The sequence below is a fragment of the Aphelocoma coerulescens genome, chromosome 18 (assembly GCF_041296385.1).
Source record: "Aphelocoma coerulescens isolate FSJ_1873_10779 chromosome 18, UR_Acoe_1.0, whole genome shotgun sequence".
NCBI lineage: Eukaryota > Metazoa > Chordata > Aves > Passeriformes > Corvidae > Aphelocoma > Aphelocoma coerulescens.
This window is the reverse complement of record NC_091031.1, coordinates 907209-925965: the sequence shown is the minus strand read 5'-3', so window position 1 is coordinate 925965 and position 18757 is coordinate 907209. Positions and strand designations below refer to the sequence as shown.

The following is an 18757-nucleotide window of genomic DNA, read 5'->3' as shown; positions in this document are numbered from 1 at the left end:
GTCTCTAGAGGCCAACACTGAACACTGGGTCCTTGCTGTTTGTTTTGGTGCTCACAAAAAGCAGGTTTGGGCATTTTCCAAGGCTCAGGCCGGGAAGGAGAACTGCACCATCCCCATCTGCATCATAAACATAAATCCCAAGCCAGCCGCAGCCTGGGTGAGGCCCAGCAGTGCCTAATGAGCCCGGGGAATGAAGCAGCAGCAGATTCCTTGCAGGAAGGCTGCACGCCTGGGCAGCCCACACACCGGCTGCTCACACCCAGCACAGCCCCAGAGCCAGGAGCCCTTCCGGAGAAACAGATCCACAGCCCTGGCTCGGTGAAAAACCTGAGCAGGACGGTCTGGTCTCGTTTGATAACAACAATCACAGAATCACAGAACACTGGGGGTGGAAGGGACCTCTGGAGATCATCCAGGTCAACCCCCCTGGCACAGCAGGGCCACTTGGAGCAAGTGACACAGGAACGTGTCCAGGGGGAGTTGGAATGGCTCCAGAGGGCAGGGTTGGATGGGACATTGAGTAGAAATTCTTCCCTGGGAGGGCAGTGCGGCCCTGGCACAGGGTGCCCAGAGAAGCTGTGGCTGCCCCTGGATCCCTGGAAGTGTCCCAGGCCAGGCTGGACACTGGGCTTGGAGCAGCCTGGGACAGTGGAAGGTGTCCCTGCCATGGCAGGGGTGGCACTGGAGGGGGTTTCATGTCCCAAACCATTCCATGGTTCTGCACTATTTAGTCTCCCACTGCTCTCCAGAGGTGGAAGCCCATGGACAGTTTGCCCAGCTGTTCTCACTGAAGCCCCCAGTCCCAGCCAGGTTCCCCAGACTGCAGCATTCTGCTCAGCTGTGCCAATGGAAGAAAACCTCAGCTGGTCCAGCTCCAAAATAAGGCCCCTCCGTCCCTGAATTTTACAGTAATTAAACCAAAATATTAAACCCCTGGAACATTCAAGTGTTTTACATCACCTGAAGCAGTATTTTTGTTTAAGCAAGAGAAACAATTTTTGTTTGCGTTCACTGATAAAATTCAACCCCCACAGTGGGCAGTGCTTGCACACACTGGGGAGGAGCAGCGCCCACAGCAGCGTCCAGCACTCCCTCCTCCATCCAACAAAGCTGCATCAGCACCAAGGAAAGGTCTCAGGACACAGCTAGCAAAGATTTAATTGTCACTGATTTACATTAGACACCGGCCAGCTCCTGCCTGAGCTCCCAGCAGAGCCTCGAGCTCGGCTGTGGTCCTGCAGCACCGCTCACAGCATGGCCATAACGGGACCAGTAAAGGCCAGGCCAGGATCTGAGCCTTAAAGCCCACTGTGGTGGGCAGTTAAGAGCTTGGCTGGTTTGTGTTTTGGGGCTTTTTGTTTCTGTTAGAAAGCCTTGTTAGAAGCCACCCAAGGCAGGTGGTCCTGGCCAAAGCAAAGCCCCCAGCGTGCGCAGCAGCGCCTGAGCCGCGGCACGAGTCCGGGACTGAACACTTTCCTCATGGATCTCACGGCTAAGGCAAAGAAGAACAAATCAGTTTTGTTCACTGAAGCATCCCCAGATAAAAATCCTTGTAAATGGGAATGCTTCCTGTTTTCCAAGCCCGCTGGAAGAGCCGTTGCCTTAGGAAGCAGGGGCAGAGCAGCTGGCCCGGCCGCACAGCGTGAGATGCATGAGACCCATCACGTGAGCTCTGGGACTCGGGTCAGCACCAGCACAGCCAGGCCCCAATTTGTCAGAGTCAACACAGAATTCCTCCCACCAGTCACAACATTCCCTAGGGATATGACAATGGAATGATCACAGTTCCTGCTGGCACAGCAGCATCGATACCAGTATCGATACCGATCCACCTCTCTGCTGGCCAGGGAGCAACTCCTGAAAACACATTTAAGGCAGGAAACCAGATCTGGTTCCTCTTTATATCCCTTTTAACAGTAAGAGCAACATTCCATTTTGCAAAGAGCCTTCTGAACACATAACTGAAACAGTTTCATGCATCTAGAGCAGAGAGAGGGAAATCTTCCACCTTTTCCTTTCCTTCTTCCCCTCATTTGCCATCTCCAGCCTGTCATTTGTTGTACCCCTGTCTCACCAGGGAAGGGCTGAGCTTGCTGCCCCCACTGCCAGGAGAATTCTCTGTCCCAAACCCAGCCCTTACCACTCACTGGCACGTGCACGTCAAACAAATCAGAGCTCCAGTCAGTCACTATTGTCTCACGAGAAGATGTGGTTTCGAAGCAGAGATCTCTAAGGCATTAAGATGGCAGTGCACAATGCTGGCATCTCTTACTGCAGCCTCAGCTCCGCAGCCCCAGGCTGAGGATCTGGGACTATCCCCTGGAAAGGCCCAGTAAGAGAGTTCCCACTGCAATGGCTCATGGTCTGGATGCTTGAGTGGCCAGAAAGGTTCACACAGAGCTTTCTGTGCCCAGCCAGGGGACGCGCGGGGTGAGAAGATGTCCTGGCGTGGCCTTGCCCGGGCGGGGGGAAGGGGCTGCCCCAGGGGCGGCACCTCCAGGGACATCTTGTCACCCCCAGGATGAGATGGGATGAGGATGGAGGTTTAGGCACCCAGCCTGGGCTGGGGTGAGGAGTGGCAGGGGTCTGCATGCTGACTCACATGTACTAGTTCACCTGGGTTGGAGAGCCGTTGTGGCTTCAGTCTGCAGGCCAGTCCCACTTGCATTATCTAAATCAGTTTGCAAACGGATAATTTAATGAAGGATCCTTAAGGTTTATCCCAGGGACTGATCTAGACAAGTAGACTTCTAAACCAGACCTATTGTCCGAGGTCTGCACCTAATTTATACCGTAAAACAACCCCAGGCCCTCCCCCATTTATTCATTTTACCTGATCAAGATTTCAGAGCAGAGTTTATCATCGTGAAGCATTAAAAGCTCCTTCTGCAAAAGGCAGAGCCCTCCAACGGACCCATCCAGGTCAGTCTGCCTAAGCCTTGCCTAAGCATGAAAAAATCCACATCCAAACACCTGGCAGGCACAGGTGAGCAGGGACAGGCACCTACCTTGTAGGCAATGCTGTTGAGAACCTTCATAGCCAGGTCGGACACGTCGGGATAGGGGTCGGCAGCCAGGTGAAGGAGCACTCTCCAAATTTGGGTATAAACACTGTTGAAGCTCACACCTAAAATAATAAAAAACACAACAAACCCCAAAGCCCTGCAGCACATGACAATCCATCAACTCCAATTCTTTGATCTGATGTGAGAAAATTCATTAGAACTCCAAACAACCTGATGACATCGCAGGGAACATCAAGAGAGGAGCTCAAAAACACCCCACGTGGGCATTTTGTCTCCCTTTTGCCTGTCTGTGAACTCTGCAAGGGCTTGTGAAATCAAAGTGGGAGGAAGCAAAATAAATTAAAGACTCCCTAAATCATCTCCAGTCAAGCCCCTGCATTTCCAGGCTCCTGAAGCAAATCGCCTGGAAAGGCCAAGTGGATAATGTCTGGGTTTCCTGAGCTGAAGTACTTAATGGTATAAACCCACAGTTACTGCATCACATTGTTGTGGTTATTTTTATTGAATTGTTCAGGGCTTTGTACACTCTACAAGTTTACTGAATGTTTCAAGCAAAGCTTTAGGAGTTGAGCCTTTGGGAAGCAGCAAGTCCAGCTCAGTCTTTCCTATTGACATTTGTATCAATTCCTCCAATTTGTTATTTAATGAGCATATCAGCTGTTCGGTATTTCAGCAGAAGGGACTGACAGATTCAAAGTACAAATCAAATTAATAAGCATTTGCAACAACTGACAAAATTCTGTGAACATTTTATTTTGCTGCTTTTGGGCAAGAATTTGTTATTCTGCCTCCGAACCCTGCCGGTGTCTGATCGTGCAACGCCCCGGCTGGGAGTGCAGCCATTTGGACAATGTTAAAGTGGTTGCACTAACAAAAAAAAGGAGCTAAAACAGAGATTTCAGATGAGTCACAATCAGTGGTAAATGACAGATCAAGCTGTTACTGCTTTTCCTCTCGTGTTTCTGGAGGCATCTAAATATAAAGTTGGGAGGAAAGGGCTCCTTGGTCACCAAGCAGCTCCTCACCTGGCAGAGCCAAACCTGATCCCTAAACCAGAGCAGACTGGGACAGCGCAGTTCTGAGCACTGGCTGAGGGCTGCAACAGGCTGCAGGAGCCCACAGGCAGCCCTTGGGATTCCTGTCTGAAAGGGGAACCTTCCTGTGCCCCAAGTGCCCAGACTGGGACAAATCACTCTGCAAAGGGCCAAGGCAACACCCATAACCCAGCTCCTCCCTCTCACCCCACTGCAAAGGGTCTCTCTCACTCTCTCCCTCTCTCACCTGGCATCCAAAGGATGTTCCAAGTGACATCTGCTTAAATTTGCACCTGGAAATCTCACAAGTGTTTATGAAGGGACCACCTGGACCGTGCTGTTCACGTGCCGGGGGTGACCCACACAGACTCCTGTGGCTGATCCCAACCTTCCCCAGGCAGGCCAGAGCCAGGGCCTGACAAACCAGAGAATCCCACAATGGTTGGGGTTGGGGGGGGACACCTTAAAGCCCATCCAGTTCCACCCCCTGCCACGGGCAGGGACACCTTCCACTATCCCAGGTTATTCCAGCCTGGCCTTGGATGCTTCCAGGGATCCAGGGGCAGCCACAGCCTCCAGGGCCTCCCCACCCTCACAGGGGGAGAATTTCTTCCCCAGTATCCCATCTAACTCTGCCCTCTGGCAGTGGGAAGCCATTTCTCCCTGTCCTGGCACTCCAGGCCCTTGTGCAAATCCCCCCTCCAGTTCTCCTGGAGCCCCTTTAGGCACTGGCAAGGCTGTAAAACCTCTAACAATGTAAATGGTTATAAGGCTGTAAATTGTAAAGGCTGTAAACATATATTTATGTAATATTGTATAATATTTATATAATACTGTAAAATTGCAAAGGCTGTAAATATATAACAATGTTAAATCCTGGAAGCTTCTATTACCAAGGAGAGAAAAACTGGAGGGGGGAAGGATAAAGAACAAGAAGGGAGAGAGGCAAAGTGCTACAAGGTGTGGGAGGAAAAAAGGCTCAGCTCGTGAAGCAGCAGCCAGGTAATGTCTGAGGTGTGCCCAGAGCCGTGCCCAGAGCTCTGCCTCCCACACTCCAGCCTGTTACATAAGGACCAGAGGGAAATCTGGATGCCTTCAATTCTTTAAAGCCCTCAAAAGAGAGTAAAAGGAGAGGGAGAGGAGGAAGAGCGAGGGGGGCACCCAGCAGATTTCCCAGGGGCTCTGATAACCACCTCGTTCACGGAGAAAGAAAACCAACAGCATTTTTTATACATCTAAGTGTCAGGGAAAAACCAAATTTTAAGCAGAACCATGCCAGTGCAATTCCCCCTTCACCTGGCAGCCTTTGAGGAGAACACAGGGAATTTCTACAAAGGCACCTGGGGCTCAGGGCTGGTGCTCCCAAGGCTGCTCCTTCCCACTGCCACCGCCCCACTGTCAGTGCTGGTCACGCAGCAGTGACACACCTGACACAGCTCCCTGTCAGAGCCTGAGCTCCAGTCCCCGGGATAAGGGGGGCAGCAGAGGTGGCAGGAGGAGCAGCAGCTCAGTTTCACGTTTAGGACTCCAATGCCCAAACTGTCCCCGAGATGCAAACCAGGAGCTGAGCAGGGGCCGGGCGTTAATCGAAGCAGACAGCTCTGTAATTAGTCACACCGACTCCCAGCCAGTTCAGGGCCCCGTGCAGTGTGGACTCATGTTTACAAAATGATCCCTCTCTGCTAAGAATGTCAAAAATAAATTGCCTGCCTTTGCCCCGAGTTTGATTTTCCCTGCACACGTGGGGCTCAATTCACCTGCGAGCCCCGAGGACGGGCTGGGCTCCAGCAGCTCCAGGGAGAGCCTCAGTGGATGCAAACCCAACTGCTGATGGCTTTATTTATTCACTTTGATTTGCCAGGCTGGGACAGGGTTTCTTTCCAATCCCCTGTAAAAATCACTGCAGTGATTTCAAGGCCCGACCTCCACAGATGGGGCAGTTCCACTTCCCACCGGCACCGCAGCAAAAACAGACCAATGGCTGCTCCAGGGCTGCTGCTCACCTGGCCCCGAGTCAGCTCCTGGGGAGGGCCTGCAACCTGGGATGGGCACGGAGGGACAGGGAATGAAACCTTCAGACAGGCACATGGGGACAGGAACGGAGCCTTCGGCTGCAGGGAAATGCAGCTGAAATATTTCAGGCTGAACAGCCCGAAGGACTCAGGGAGCTGCCTCCCCATCAGTGCCAACCACACCTGCTCCGTAAATGTGCATCCCACAAATCCCCCCTCTTCCCAGGAGGGACACGGAGGGACCCTGGGTGAAGGGAACACCCGAAATCCCCACAGCTCCCTGAGCTCTGCTGGGTGGACAGCCTGGTCCCGGCAGGCACAGCTCAGTCCCTGCACACCTGACCCGTCCCGGGGCCCTGCAGGGGTTCACTCCAACCCCTCAGCAATTCCAGCAGCAGAGCTGGAGCTTTCTGTGCTTCCACACAAGCCAGAAGCAGCTCTTTAGAAGGAAGTTCCTCAGAGCAGGTACCCCTGGGCCAGAGCTGGCATCACCAGCAGGGAGACACCCCCTCCGAGCAGCCTGTGCAGCAGGTTTCCACTTCCAAACCACTTCCAAACCCCACCCAAATCCCTGTGCCTTGCTGCCGTGCCTGTTACCAGTCACAAACACTGCTGGCTGACCGGCTCCTTCTCGTTATCTCCGTGCATCTAAACACGGAGAGAGTAGGAGGCTCCCCTGCCCCAACACTCTCTGTTTCCTGCACCTCACTGTCCACCTCCACCTCTACTCTCCCCGTCCTCGCTGCAGCAACCTCCGCCCTCTCTGGTACTTTGATGCAGATCCTGGGAAATGGCAAACAGTTCTCCACCCCCAGCCTCTCCTGCTGGAAGAGACAACTATTCCCCAGCATTTCATTGCTCCAAGACTTATTTTCCTCCTTCTTTGATCACTCCTTAAGATAATCTTTCCAGCGCAGCTCTCTGTAGGACAAAGGCTTTCATCGTGCAGTTTGGATATGAATAATCAGCCTCGAGGTATGCTAAACCCCATCCCTTTTCCTATCTTAAAACGGAACATTTCCAGGACACCAAGATTAATGAGTGGCTGTATGGAAAAGCAGCAAGGCTCAGCTTCCCTTCCAAAATGATGTCTTTGTTGACTAACCACAAACTGCCTCTTGCCAGCTGGAAAACTGGGCCAGAAATAAATGTCTCTCCTGGTACTGGCCTGTCTGGCCAAGGAGCAGCTGCCAGAGAACACAGAGCTCGGCTGAGAGCGTGTGTTGTTGCATTTGGGGAGCAATAATGGGGACATTTGGCCCACAGTTAGCCAAGGAACTGTTTGTAAAATGGACAAGGAGGAATGGAGAGGTTTTCCTCAAGTTTTTTGGAAGAAGTACGTTGTATGATGCCTCAGTGCCAGTAGAGACTGATCCAGAACAATCCCTCACATGCCAAGTTTCTAAGACTGCCAAGAGGAACAAAGACCTGAGCATCAGCAGGTTGTGACTGCCCCCTCCCTGGCAGTGTCCAAGGCCAGCTTGGACAGAGCTTGGAGCAGCCTGGGACAGTGGAAGGTGTCCCTGCCATGGCAGGGGTGGCACTGGATGGGCTTTAGGGTCCCTCCCAACCCAAACCATTCTGGAATTCTGTGATCAGTGAATCAGCTTAGGGAATGCAGAGCACAGAACACACACTGTGGCCAAAAATTTCTCCTTCCCTCTCACAGACTAGATTTCTGCTTCACTTGGAGTCTCCTCATGTGCCCCAAACATCCTTTTCACTGCTCTGGCTGTCTCAGACACGCAGCAGAGGCGTTACTGCAGAGCCAAAGCCCCATTTCCTCTTTCAGAAGACCCAGAGTAGAGCACAACACTCCATCAGTCCCAAGTCTCTGCCCCAGGTGGGCTCTCCCAGCTCCCCTTGCTGGCTGTGAAGCAGCAGCTTGAGGCACGTCAGGACATGAAGGAATGGGGTTAACCCGGGCTGCAGAGCTGTGGGGGTGGCTGGGGCTGGTGGCATCTCTCTTTGGGGAGCAGGAGACAGGGCTGGAGGATGGTGATGCTTCAGAAGGAATGAGAAAAGCCTGGCTTGCAGCAGGCAAATGGGAAGGTAATGGGATTCTGTGCGAGTCATGAATTTTAAACACTTCTCTAAGCTCTGCGTTTCCAGCTGGGTCTGAGCTCTTTGATGGAACAGGAATGAGGGAGGCCTTGGAGAGCTGCTCTCTCTTTCCAAGGTTCCCCTCACCATCTCCAGCTCCTCTCCAGAGCCTTTTCCAGCTGTGCTGCACAGCTCTTGTGAGACACACACAGCCATCAAGCAGCCACCAGTGGGAATGGGAAAACTCAAGTCCTACCTCAAGATGGAGAGACATTTCCTAACATCCCTGCCATGCCTCAGAAGATCCAATGTCATTACTGATAATCAAAAGCAAATTAACTGATCAAGTTCCTAATGAACTCATGATTTTAAACTGCCACAGGGGCTCTATAATTACAATCCCTGAATCTTTCAACTTGGGAGAGCCAAATCACCATTAATTCTCCTAGAAAACAGAGCAGAGAAAATGTTTCTTTGGTCAAGGTAGTTCTATCACCGAGGTGATTCCTCCCTGAGTTATTCTCCTTGCACTGGTTTGTGAAAACATGGCCCATTTACTGATTACAGAGGAAATATAGAGACCTCCCCCAGCCCTTCCCTGTGCATGCTGCTTTCCCTGGAAGGAGGCCATTCCAAAAGCCAGGTCCTTCTGCATGGTGCCTGTGATGTCGTGCCAAAATGGCTCAGACTGTTCGAAAGGCTACAGGTAGTTTAAAGCAAAGCTGTTGTGGGACCCCACATTTTTGTGCCTGAATTCCTAACAGGATTGTAGCGAGGCTTAGAACTGGAGCCAACAGCTCCCATCCCTCCACCGGAGTGACCCAGCCACACACAACAGCAAGAGAAATTTTGTTGGGGTAAGATCAGGCAGGAGCCAGGATCCCAACCTTCCCCACAGGCCAGAGGGGGCCCCAGGGAAGGGCAGGGGGGGCTGAGCTCACCTATGAGGGAGTTGAGCGAGGAGTAGGAGCTGACTCGTCTCATCTTGTCGATGGTCTCAAAGGACAGGATGTACTCCTCGTTCTCGGGGCTGCCCAGCGTGCTGCTGGCACTGCTGCTCGTGCTCAGGTTCCCAGGGGAAAATGCAACAGAGCTTCCAGCTGCCGGGACAAAACAGCAGATGCTGGAAGGAGGACTGGCCAGAGAACAATTTTCACCCAGACATAACAGCCCTTTCCTAAATCCTGCCACATTCAGGGAAGGAAACCCCTTACCCAGGGGGCAAAGCCACAATTCCCCTTTTTAATACTGAATGATTAAACACAGAATAGGCAAAAGACTGAATTAAAAATCCACTTATGCTTGGAAGCTGGAAGGAACATTTTTGGTCCCCAAACACTCAGAAAAATCAATACTAATGACCATAAAATTGCAACTAATTATGAGGGGGCTCCTCATCCAAGCCCTTGGAGCTGGATAACTTGGGTTGAAGTGCCAGTTCCAGCCTGTGCTGTCCTGCACGTGGTGTTTCCTGGCTGGCACAAGGGGCATGGAAAATGGAAGAACTGTGAAGTGTCTCTTACACTCCTCGTTGAGGCTGAGGTTCTGCAGGGACTTGTTGAGGTTCCTGGCCGTGGTGACAGCGCGGATGTTCCCGTAGGAGCTGACGGAGCGCAGCCGTGGCGTGCAGGGCCCGTCCCGCACCGGGGTCAGGCTCCCGCCCTCTGTGAGGCAAAATGAGCAATTATGGCTGTAACCAAGCCCAGCCACAGCACCGTGGTTATTTCCCAGCAAATAAGTAACTAAAACACCACCAACGTGAACAGAATTTGTAATTCTCTGTCAGGCTAAAAGGGAACAAGGTATAGCAGCGGATCCAGCATGGACCCCATGTCTCTGCTGTCCAGGCTGGGAGTCTGGGACATCCAACAAGGCCAGGTGAGCTCAGCCTTGCCAGTGCCTCCCAGGGGCTCTGGTGACTCTTCTCTGCAGGTGGTGCTGGGCCACTGCCCAGCCCCTGTGCCAGGACAGTCTGAGGCAGCGTTGGCCGGCTCCTCTCTGCTGCTGCTCGTCAGACTCCCCCTGGATTTCCTCATCATCAGGAGCAGTGAAAATTCTGCTTTCCTGACCAAATTTCAGGCCTGATTTCAAGTCATATTTCACCCTGAGCATACACAGTCCCACAGCCTCAGAAGAGCTGCTCTGCTCCCCCACAGAGTGGCTGCACTGTGGTGGGGGGCCAAAGCAGAGCATCCTGCTTCAGGATTCTTTTGGATAAGGAAAAGCACTGTATAAACTGCACAGTGTTTACTTCCTGCAGCAAATGGGGAGGAGCTCATTTTCCAGTATGATTCAGTTATTCAGAGAACAGGGAGACTAAACCACTCTGTGCAGAGACAGCACGTGGTCTTGTCTCCAAGATTCTGCAACAGTCCTGCTATCCTTCAGGACTTCCACTTCAGCTTAAATCTGAAGAAAAGGTGAGGTTAGTGACAGACATTTCATTGCTCACATGAAGCCACAGACACAACAAAAGGGATGGGGCCACAGGCTCAGAGCAGAGAGTTCTTCCCTTCCTTGTCTGGCTCTCACAGCAGCAGGGCTGGCTCATGGTGTGCTGGAGCTCTCACCAGGTCAACATGACCCAACTGAACTTTCAGGTGTGATTTGAGAGGGGAAAAAGAAAACAAGCCTGTGTGCTGCCTTGACCAATATCCTTCAGCCTTGAGATGAAGGGAACCTCTTTGAATGGGGAAGGAGTTTCCTGGTGAGCTACAGCCATGGCTTACGTGGAGACTCAGGGGAGGATGGATTTCTTCCAGTGCAACACCTCACAGGGCTGAACAGACACCAGATCTCACCACCTTGTCACTCATCATGTCACAACAGGGCTCTTTAATAAATCCCCACCAGCAAGAAGCTCACTGTGTTGGGAGAACTCCTTAAATAATTCTCAAGTACTTTCAGGCCCTACATCTCCTGCCCACCCAAAGCCAAGCCCCCACCTGGAGCAGCTGGGGAAGGGAGAGGGTAATTCTTCTCCTCTTCTATGAACTGCAAGGCCACGGTGCAGAAATTGCTCTCGTACTGAACCACCAGGTGACTCAGGGCCACCACCAGCTCCTGGGGAAAGAGCACAGGAAACATCTCAAGGTTACACAGGTGAGAAGCAAGGGACTGAAGGCAAACACAGACCAGTATCGTTGGTATTACTGGGGGGCCACCCAGGGTGATAATTCTCCCTTAATTCACAAGGATGAACTGCAGAAAGCCAGAGGACTCTGTCTCACACTTAATTCTCCACAAGCCTTTCCTACCCGGACAGGCTTCCCCCACTTTTGAGCAGCCTGCTCTAGTGGGAGGCGTTCCTGCCCACGGACAGCAGCGGTTGGGATGAGATGATCTTTAAGGTCCTTTCCAACCCAAACCATCCTGGGGTCCTGTGACTGATTCTGCCCAACGTTGTCAAGCTGATGCAGTGTCACAGACAGCCCTGACCTGGCCCCAGCCCCCAGGACACGGGTGGCTCCCTCAGAGCAGGGGCTGTGCCAGGGCTGGGAGCCCTCAGCCCCCGTGGCACAGCCGGACCCTCCCGGCACTGCCCAGCCCCGCACAGAGCTCAGCCCCTCCAGAAGGCACCTCCTGCCTGGCCCCCAGGAACAGCAGACAGGAGACAGAGCTGGCTTTGGCTGATGTCTCTGCACAGGGATGATCTCCCAAGGAGAGATTTATGAATCTCACCGAGCATTCAGTGTGACACACAGCTCTCTCTTGAATTAAACTGATTAAATGCTGGAACGAGACAACAGAAATGAATCTTTGCCATGCTGGTGACAACTGCCAGGGTGTTGATGTTCCAGTAAAGTAAACACAAGCATGAGGACACTTCAGAACAGCCCTCAAAAACAATCCAGAATGTCAAAAACCATTTAATGTACTATTGATGTACGATGGTGCATCCGAAACTGTAACTCTCCAAAAGCTGGAGAGCTGCTCTGGAACAGTCTCTGATCCATCCCTGGGGCTCTAAAGGCAGGGAGACTTTTCCCAGAGCTCTCACATTCTCTCCACAGCCAAACTCCCCGAAGTCTGTTGGCTCAGGCCAGCAGTGGGAGGCACAGAGCAGAGCCTGAGCACACCCAGCCCCTCACCCTGCCCGTACCTTGCGGACCATGGGGCTGCCATCGTTGATGAGCTGGGCCAGCATCATGGCCACGTTGTGGTCGATGGTGGTCGAGTGGTCCGTCCTCTCCGCTGAGTTGCCCACAAAAGTGCCCAGAGCAAAGACTGCGGCACAGCGAACCTGGGGACACAAACAGCCCTGGGTGCTCCCCTCTGCTGCCAGGGGATTTCATTCATCCCCACAAAGGGGAGCTCTGGAAGCCTGAACTCCTGTGTCAGGTGAGCAGGGAACCCGTGGGGAGCAACAACCCCAGCAGCCTCAGCAAATCGAGTTTTAAGCATTCACACGTGCAGGATATGTTTAATTTCCCAGAATACTCAGTGACCTTCCCATGGGTGACTCTTCCAGTCAGTGTTGCCTTGAATATTAATTAACAGGAATAAGGTGCACACAGCTCCTGTTGGGATGTGGATCCCTCACAGGAGTGCTGACTACAGTCTTCAGGTACAGGCTCATAGGAAGGTAGATGACGGAAAAAAGGAGAAAAATCAGGGAAAACTTTGGAAAGCCACCCCACCTCTGCAGAAACACTGCTCAGAAAGTGGGGAGAACGGGGCCAGGGACGAGAGGAGGAGGATGCAGGACAGAGACTGGATGTGGAGGGGAATCTCATCTCTAATCTCTGCACGTTATCAGAGCCGTTTATCTCAGCTCCCTTCTCCCAGGTGTGTGCACCGGGTCTGATGGGCTCCGTCAGTCACTGCCAGGCCCAGCACAGTCCCTCCTCCTCTGGGAGTGTCACAAAGGTAACACACAGCCAATTAAAGATGCATTTTCACAGTGAGCAGGGGGAGGAGAGTTTTCATACTTGGACAAAAGGACTAGAGGGTTTTTTGCAACACACAGTGAGTTTTGGGACCACATTTTTAACAATTTCTGATATGCAAGGAAGCAAAAACCATGGCATTTCCTAACTGCAGTGCCCAGACCCCAGGGGTTTGGGGCTCTGTGAACTCCCTCTGCATTTCTTTGGAAGTTCCTCTTGTAGGGCTTGTTTGATTTTCATCACCTTGAAGAAAAAGCAGCAAGATCCTTCTCTGAACCAGACACAAAACACAAAGCTCTGGAAGGCCCTGCTTTGTAGGAACTTCTGTCCTTCAGCCAATTCAAGGAGCATTTACCAAAAGAGCTGGATTTTTACCTCTGGGATTGGATCTGAGAGGAGGCTGTAGAGCTTCTCATGGGCGCTGTCTCTCACTCCACACCACCTGGCTGAGTCGAAGTTCTGCCAGATCCTCCCCAGACAAATGGCCACCCACTGCCTCAGGAGCGGGTGGGGATCGTTCAGCTGCTCCAGGCAGATTGCTATCAGGTTCCCTTGCAGGCAGGCTTCCTGCAACACAAACCAAGCTTTTGTTTGGGATGACAGCTTCCCACCTCATCCCCACAGAAGGAGACTATTTCTGAAGGAGTCAGGAAGCCAAGAGAAAATAATCATTCAGTGGTTCCAGACTGATTTTGTTACAGAATACCAGCAGCATGAAGGGAAAGGCAGCTAGAGCTGATTAAGTAGTTGAGCATTAAAATGGTTTATGTGATGCATAAAGCTTGGTTTTTCCTCTTTGGAAACATTCCTGGCACCTGCCAGAGCCCCAAGGTTTATGGCTCATTCCACAGACCATTCCCAGCCATCCTGGGACCAGGAACTCTTTCCTTCCCAATCTGCCAGTGGCTGGGGAGGGACTCTTGTCTTTGTCCCCCACTGCCAGGTGCTGGGTACAGAATGTCTTTGTCACATCTCCAGGCCAACTCTTCTGTTAATCCACATAGAAATAACAAAAACTAATGCCCCAGTTCTGTTTCCAAGTTCAGGTTTGGGCTTTAATGCAAGCCAGGACACTTTATCAAAGCAAAGGCACGAGGCAGAGAGAGGTGGAGAGGATGAAGGGAAGAGGCTGCTGGGACTCACCTGCCCAGTGTTGTAGTTGTTGACAATCACAGCCAGGATGAACGCTGTCATCGTCCTGTGCTCAGCCTGAAAACAACACAGACTGAGGGTTCCCCAGAGAACAGGGCAGGGAACAGCTGCAGCCCACCCTGGAACGTGGCATTATCCTAAGTGCAGCTTGTGCCATGTTAAAAGAATGAGAAAATTCCAGCTTTCTTTTCCCTTTCTTGGCATCAGCCCTGTTACACCCCAGACACCTCCCCAGCTGCCCACAGGATCCTCCCAACCAGCCTGGCCCTGCTGTGGGGAGACTCCCCAACACCCCCTATGGGAACCCAGCTGCTGCAGAGGGAATTGCCAAAGCTGGGGGGCAATTCCCTGCTCCTGCAGCCATCCTGGAGCCCCCAGCTCCCACCCTCACAGGGACTCTGCTTACAGAACTCCAGGTGAGTTTGTAAAGCCTCGGATGGTTTGGCTGCCTCTGTCACACAGCCCAGCAGTGACTCCCCCAGTACACCACTGGTGCCACTGGAGGGGGAGGCAGCCCCACATGGCACCAGAACAGCAGCACATCAGCTAAAACAAGGGAAGCAGCTAAAGAGCTGAATAATTGTGACTTGTCCTTACTGGCATGTAAGGATCCGCCAGGACCGAGAGGAAATACTTGTGTCCATTGTCCTTCACCAGGTCAGCCTGGCACGACTGAAAAAGAGACCAAGAAAACCACAATGAGAACCACAACACACACATTTGTTCCTCCAACGATGTACAAACGTTTCGTTTCTTAACCATTTTCCCCCAATCTTGTTTTCATTTGAGAAGCCAAATAAAGCTCAAGCCCTTCCTGGGGGCTGCCACCAAACAGCCCCACAGGGACGGAGCAGGGAAGCCTCTGCCAGCCCCACAGTGCCACAAACAGCAGCTGGAAATGGGAGCTCCTGCTGTCGGGAAGAGTCAAAGGAGCCATCTCTGTGCCACATTAAACCTCCCCAGTACATTTACATCTCCCACTACACCCAGCCCAGACTGCAGAGCAGCTCCGGGGCCTCGCCCAGCCCCTGGGGAGCACAAGGCAGGTTCCTGGGCTGGGCTCAGAGGAAAGCACAGGGCTTTGCTGACACGCCAGCTCAGGCTCCAGGCTGACGTTTTGGGGTCACTCCGAGAGGATACACGCGGAGAAAGTGAAAACGGAAGGGAGGAAACCCTGACTTGGCACCAGCTCCCTGTGACACGGCTCTGCCAGAGGCGGGATCATGCATTTTTCATCAGGAGGAGAAGGTGAAGGAGGGAACTAATTGCTGAAAGGGGAGGGGATGGCAAGGCAGAGATGCAAGAGAATATTTTAGTGCTGAAGAGAGTGAGGCTGCTGGTTTTGGCAGACCCAGGAGCAGAGGGCCTGGATTGCTGCCAGGCTGCAGCTACGAGAGGCTTCCCCGACTCCTGTGCCCCTGCACGCTCCAGGCTCCCTCTCCCCTCTGCCTTCCCGGTGGCAACACTTCCTGCTCCTCACACAGAACCACTGCTCGGCTTTAACGCAGGCACAGGGACACCAGCAGAGGGGAGGCTGCCCAGCTCCACGCTCGCTGTGCTGCCTCTGCTGCCCAGTCCCTGGGGCCCACAGAGGGAGGCCATGGCCACAAAGCCAGAGCCGAACCCTCCCTACGGAGATCCTGGGAACAACGTGGGAATCCAGCACCACTGACACCTCCTCCTCACGGAATAAGCAGCTCCACTGTGAATAATAACACAACACGACCACACCAGGCTGCAGGTTTGGTGTGCAGTTCAGAACTTACAGAAAATACTCTGTTTGCAAGGAGCTGCTGCCTGTCCCCTCCCTCAGCAGTGTCCACGGCACTGCCCTGTGGAAGCTGCCCCCTCCTCCCTTCCCACTCCCACCATGTGCTGGTGGAATGAGTGATGAAACAGCACAAAGAAACCCAAACTCACCATTGAAGAGTATTTTTGTGCGTTTTGCTGTAAAGCAGAGCCTGCAAACAAGTGAGGCAATGCCAGAGCATGGGAAGGGAATGTGTGAGAGGCAGGGGGGGTGAGAGCCCTCTTGGAGTGGAGGAGGGCAGGACACCACACGGGAATCACACCTGAGCCCCTGACACACACCTGGGGCTGAGGCACCAGCCTCGGCTGCACCACAGATGAGCTGTTCCAGGAGAGCTCCAAGATGAATAGTTTTCATTTTCTCTGCTTTCCCAAATCCTCTTAGGATGTTAATGAAAATATTGTTATAAAACTAAACCTGACAATGCTGGATCAACACCAGGAAAAACTTCACAAATTCAGTGCTATTCTCCATCTTGAAATGGAGGAGAGGTACAAAAATAACCCCCAAAGAGGAAAGATCCGACATCCAGAGCAGTTCAGACATCCTACGTGGACTTGCAATTGTGCCTGAATTAATGTGTGCACCTCTCCTAATAATTTATAATTTAGTGCTCAACTAATTGCACCCACAAACCACTGAGTCAGAGATACGACTCTACAAATTCATCTGCAATTACTTACCAGCTTAATTACTTATTTGAAACCCCAGCAAGCAGAGCCCTGGCTGAGGCAGTGCACTGCTGAGCCCCACAAGCCGGGCAGGGGCAGGAATACTCACACTGTCCACTGCCAGGATCTTGGCCCAGATGAAGACAAGGAGAGGTCTCAGCTCACGGGCTGAGCTCTGGAGGAGCTTCAGCACGTACGGGAAAATGCCAACAGAGAGGGCCTGGGAGGCAGAGAGCAAATCCCTGTCAGTAAAACCCTGTGAGCAAAACCCTGTGAGCAGCCCCCCCGCTGGCAGCTCAGCCCCCCAGCAGGGCCCAGGCTTTACAGACACAGCTGAGAAATCTGGTAGAAAATAATTTCACACGTTCCCAGTAAACAGGGGATCCCTGTGTGTTTGTCTCTTGCTCATTTTGATCTCGAGTGTCACCAGGTACTTTCAGACTCATTTGGTCCATGGAGACTCTGAGTTAATCCAGCACCAGCTTTCTCTCCTCACAGCCTGGGCTGTTCTATGCTCCATGTCCTCACTTCCCTCAGCTGGGGCCGTTGGCTCTCCCAGGTAAACACGCGACTAAGTTCAGGAATTCCAGCCTTCCCACTGGAAATTAACTCCAGGAGGGAGATGAAGCAAACCACTAAAATGCCCCATCACTGAGCTGCTCCACGACCAGCTGATGCTTCATCTTCATCACTTTTATCAACAAACAGCTCCATTTACGGGAGTGCTTTAAACTGCTCCTCTGTTTAATTCTTATTTATGCTCCACACTGTGCTGCCACTTTCCAAACTGCAGAATGCAGCTGCTGCCTGCTCAGAAGAGCTTGTAAAATCCAGACACCAAACAAATAAAGGAGGAGAAGAAAATGATGCAGCCAGTAAGCTGAAAGAACACATAATAAATGTATATGCTTTTTTGGTTATTTGTTTTATATGACAAACCTCCTTACTTGCCCCAGATATTTCCTCCTGCTTTGTCCCTTCCATTATTTTACAATAAACTGTTCCCAAGGAACTCCTCTTTGCTGTACTGGAAATGAACACGGGAATGAATCTGATTAACACAAACCTCTGTTCTTGTAGGGACACTCGCTCCATTTCCCACACAAACCTGGTCATCTGTCAGCTCTGTGGATTATCCTCCCCACCTCCCTTCCCTAGCTCACCAGCTGTATTCATCACCCCTGCTGAGACAAACGGGAGTGTTCGAGCCCACGTGCAGCTCCCACGCACCAAACTGACAGCCCAGGGCCCCAGGTCCAGGAACCTCCCCAGCAGATCCAGAGCTCGCAGCCGGTGCACCTGGCTCAGCAGAACCTGCAGGGCAGAGGGATGGGGGTTACTGTCCAGGGAAAACACATCCCCAGGCCTGCAGAGCACAGGGAAGGGCCACTGACAAACCCCGAGTGTGAGGGCTCTGCCAGCAAGGGGTCACACCCCGGGAACGCTCCTTTGTGGAGCTGCTCCCAACACCAGGGAAGCAATCCCTAAGGATTCCAACTGCCCTTCCCAGCTAAGCTCGTGACGGTCCCTGCAGCAGGACCCAAAGGACAGCAAGAGCCCAGCCTCCCACTGCCCCCAACAGCTCAGGAGCACAAGAAGAGGCTTTGCTTTCCTTGGCAAATCAATACCAGAGACTTAAGAGGGAGCAAAAGGTCATGTTGGTCGTTAATAAAAATCTCATTAAAATGGAGTCTGACAACGCTAATGAGGTGGTGCTTTACTGGCTTATACCTACCCTGGTGTGAAATATTAACAGATAGACTTGCAGTTCTTAATCTCTTTAACAGATGTAAGATATTGGAATGCAACGTTTAATCCTCAGTTTAAATTGAGGAACATCCTTCAGCACGGATGTCAGGGAAAGAGACTCCTTGATTTACCTCCCCAACTCCATCCCCTTCTCAGTGTTTTTGCATGCTGCATATTGAAATTAGATTATTTTTCATGTTTAATACGGAAGAATAACTAAATTACTTGGCTCATATCTCACACTCTGGATGACTGGTACTGGATACTGAGGTGGTGCAGGAAAAGTCCAGAAGAAAGCAGGGGGATGTGATAGCTACTCCTGTGGTTTCATTCTGCATAGCAGAGCTCAGATCTCAGGACAGGTCACACGA

At 52.1% G+C, this 18757-nt stretch overlaps 1 protein-coding gene across 8 annotated transcripts in view; it reads right to left on the bottom strand.

Annotated features, from left to right (window-relative positions):
- Positions 1-18757, bottom strand: part of RPTOR (regulatory associated protein of MTOR complex 1) — a 101441-nt gene that overhangs the window by 28435 nt on the left and 54249 nt on the right. For 6 of the 8 annotated variants that reach the window (XM_069032371.1, XM_069032372.1, XM_069032377.1 and 3 more), the window contains 11 exons: positions 17868-17951; positions 16747-16857; positions 14754-14828; positions 14148-14213; positions 13380-13571; positions 12218-12358; positions 11061-11178; positions 9639-9779; positions 9057-9215; positions 3009-3127; positions 2603-2671 (listed from right to left, as the gene is read on the bottom strand). In XM_069032371.1, coding sequence (XP_068888472.1) covers positions 2603-2671; positions 3009-3127; positions 9057-9215; positions 9639-9779; positions 11061-11178; positions 12218-12358; positions 13380-13571; positions 14148-14213; positions 14754-14828; positions 16747-16857; positions 17868-17951 — 1275 coding nt within the window. The remainder of the gene's footprint in view (positions 1-2602; positions 2672-3008; positions 3128-9056; positions 9216-9638; positions 9780-11060; positions 11179-12217; positions 12359-13379; positions 13572-14147; positions 14214-14753; positions 14829-16746; positions 16858-17867; positions 17952-18757) is intronic. The other 2 variants (XM_069032374.1, XM_069032373.1) reach the window with 1 other exon arrangement.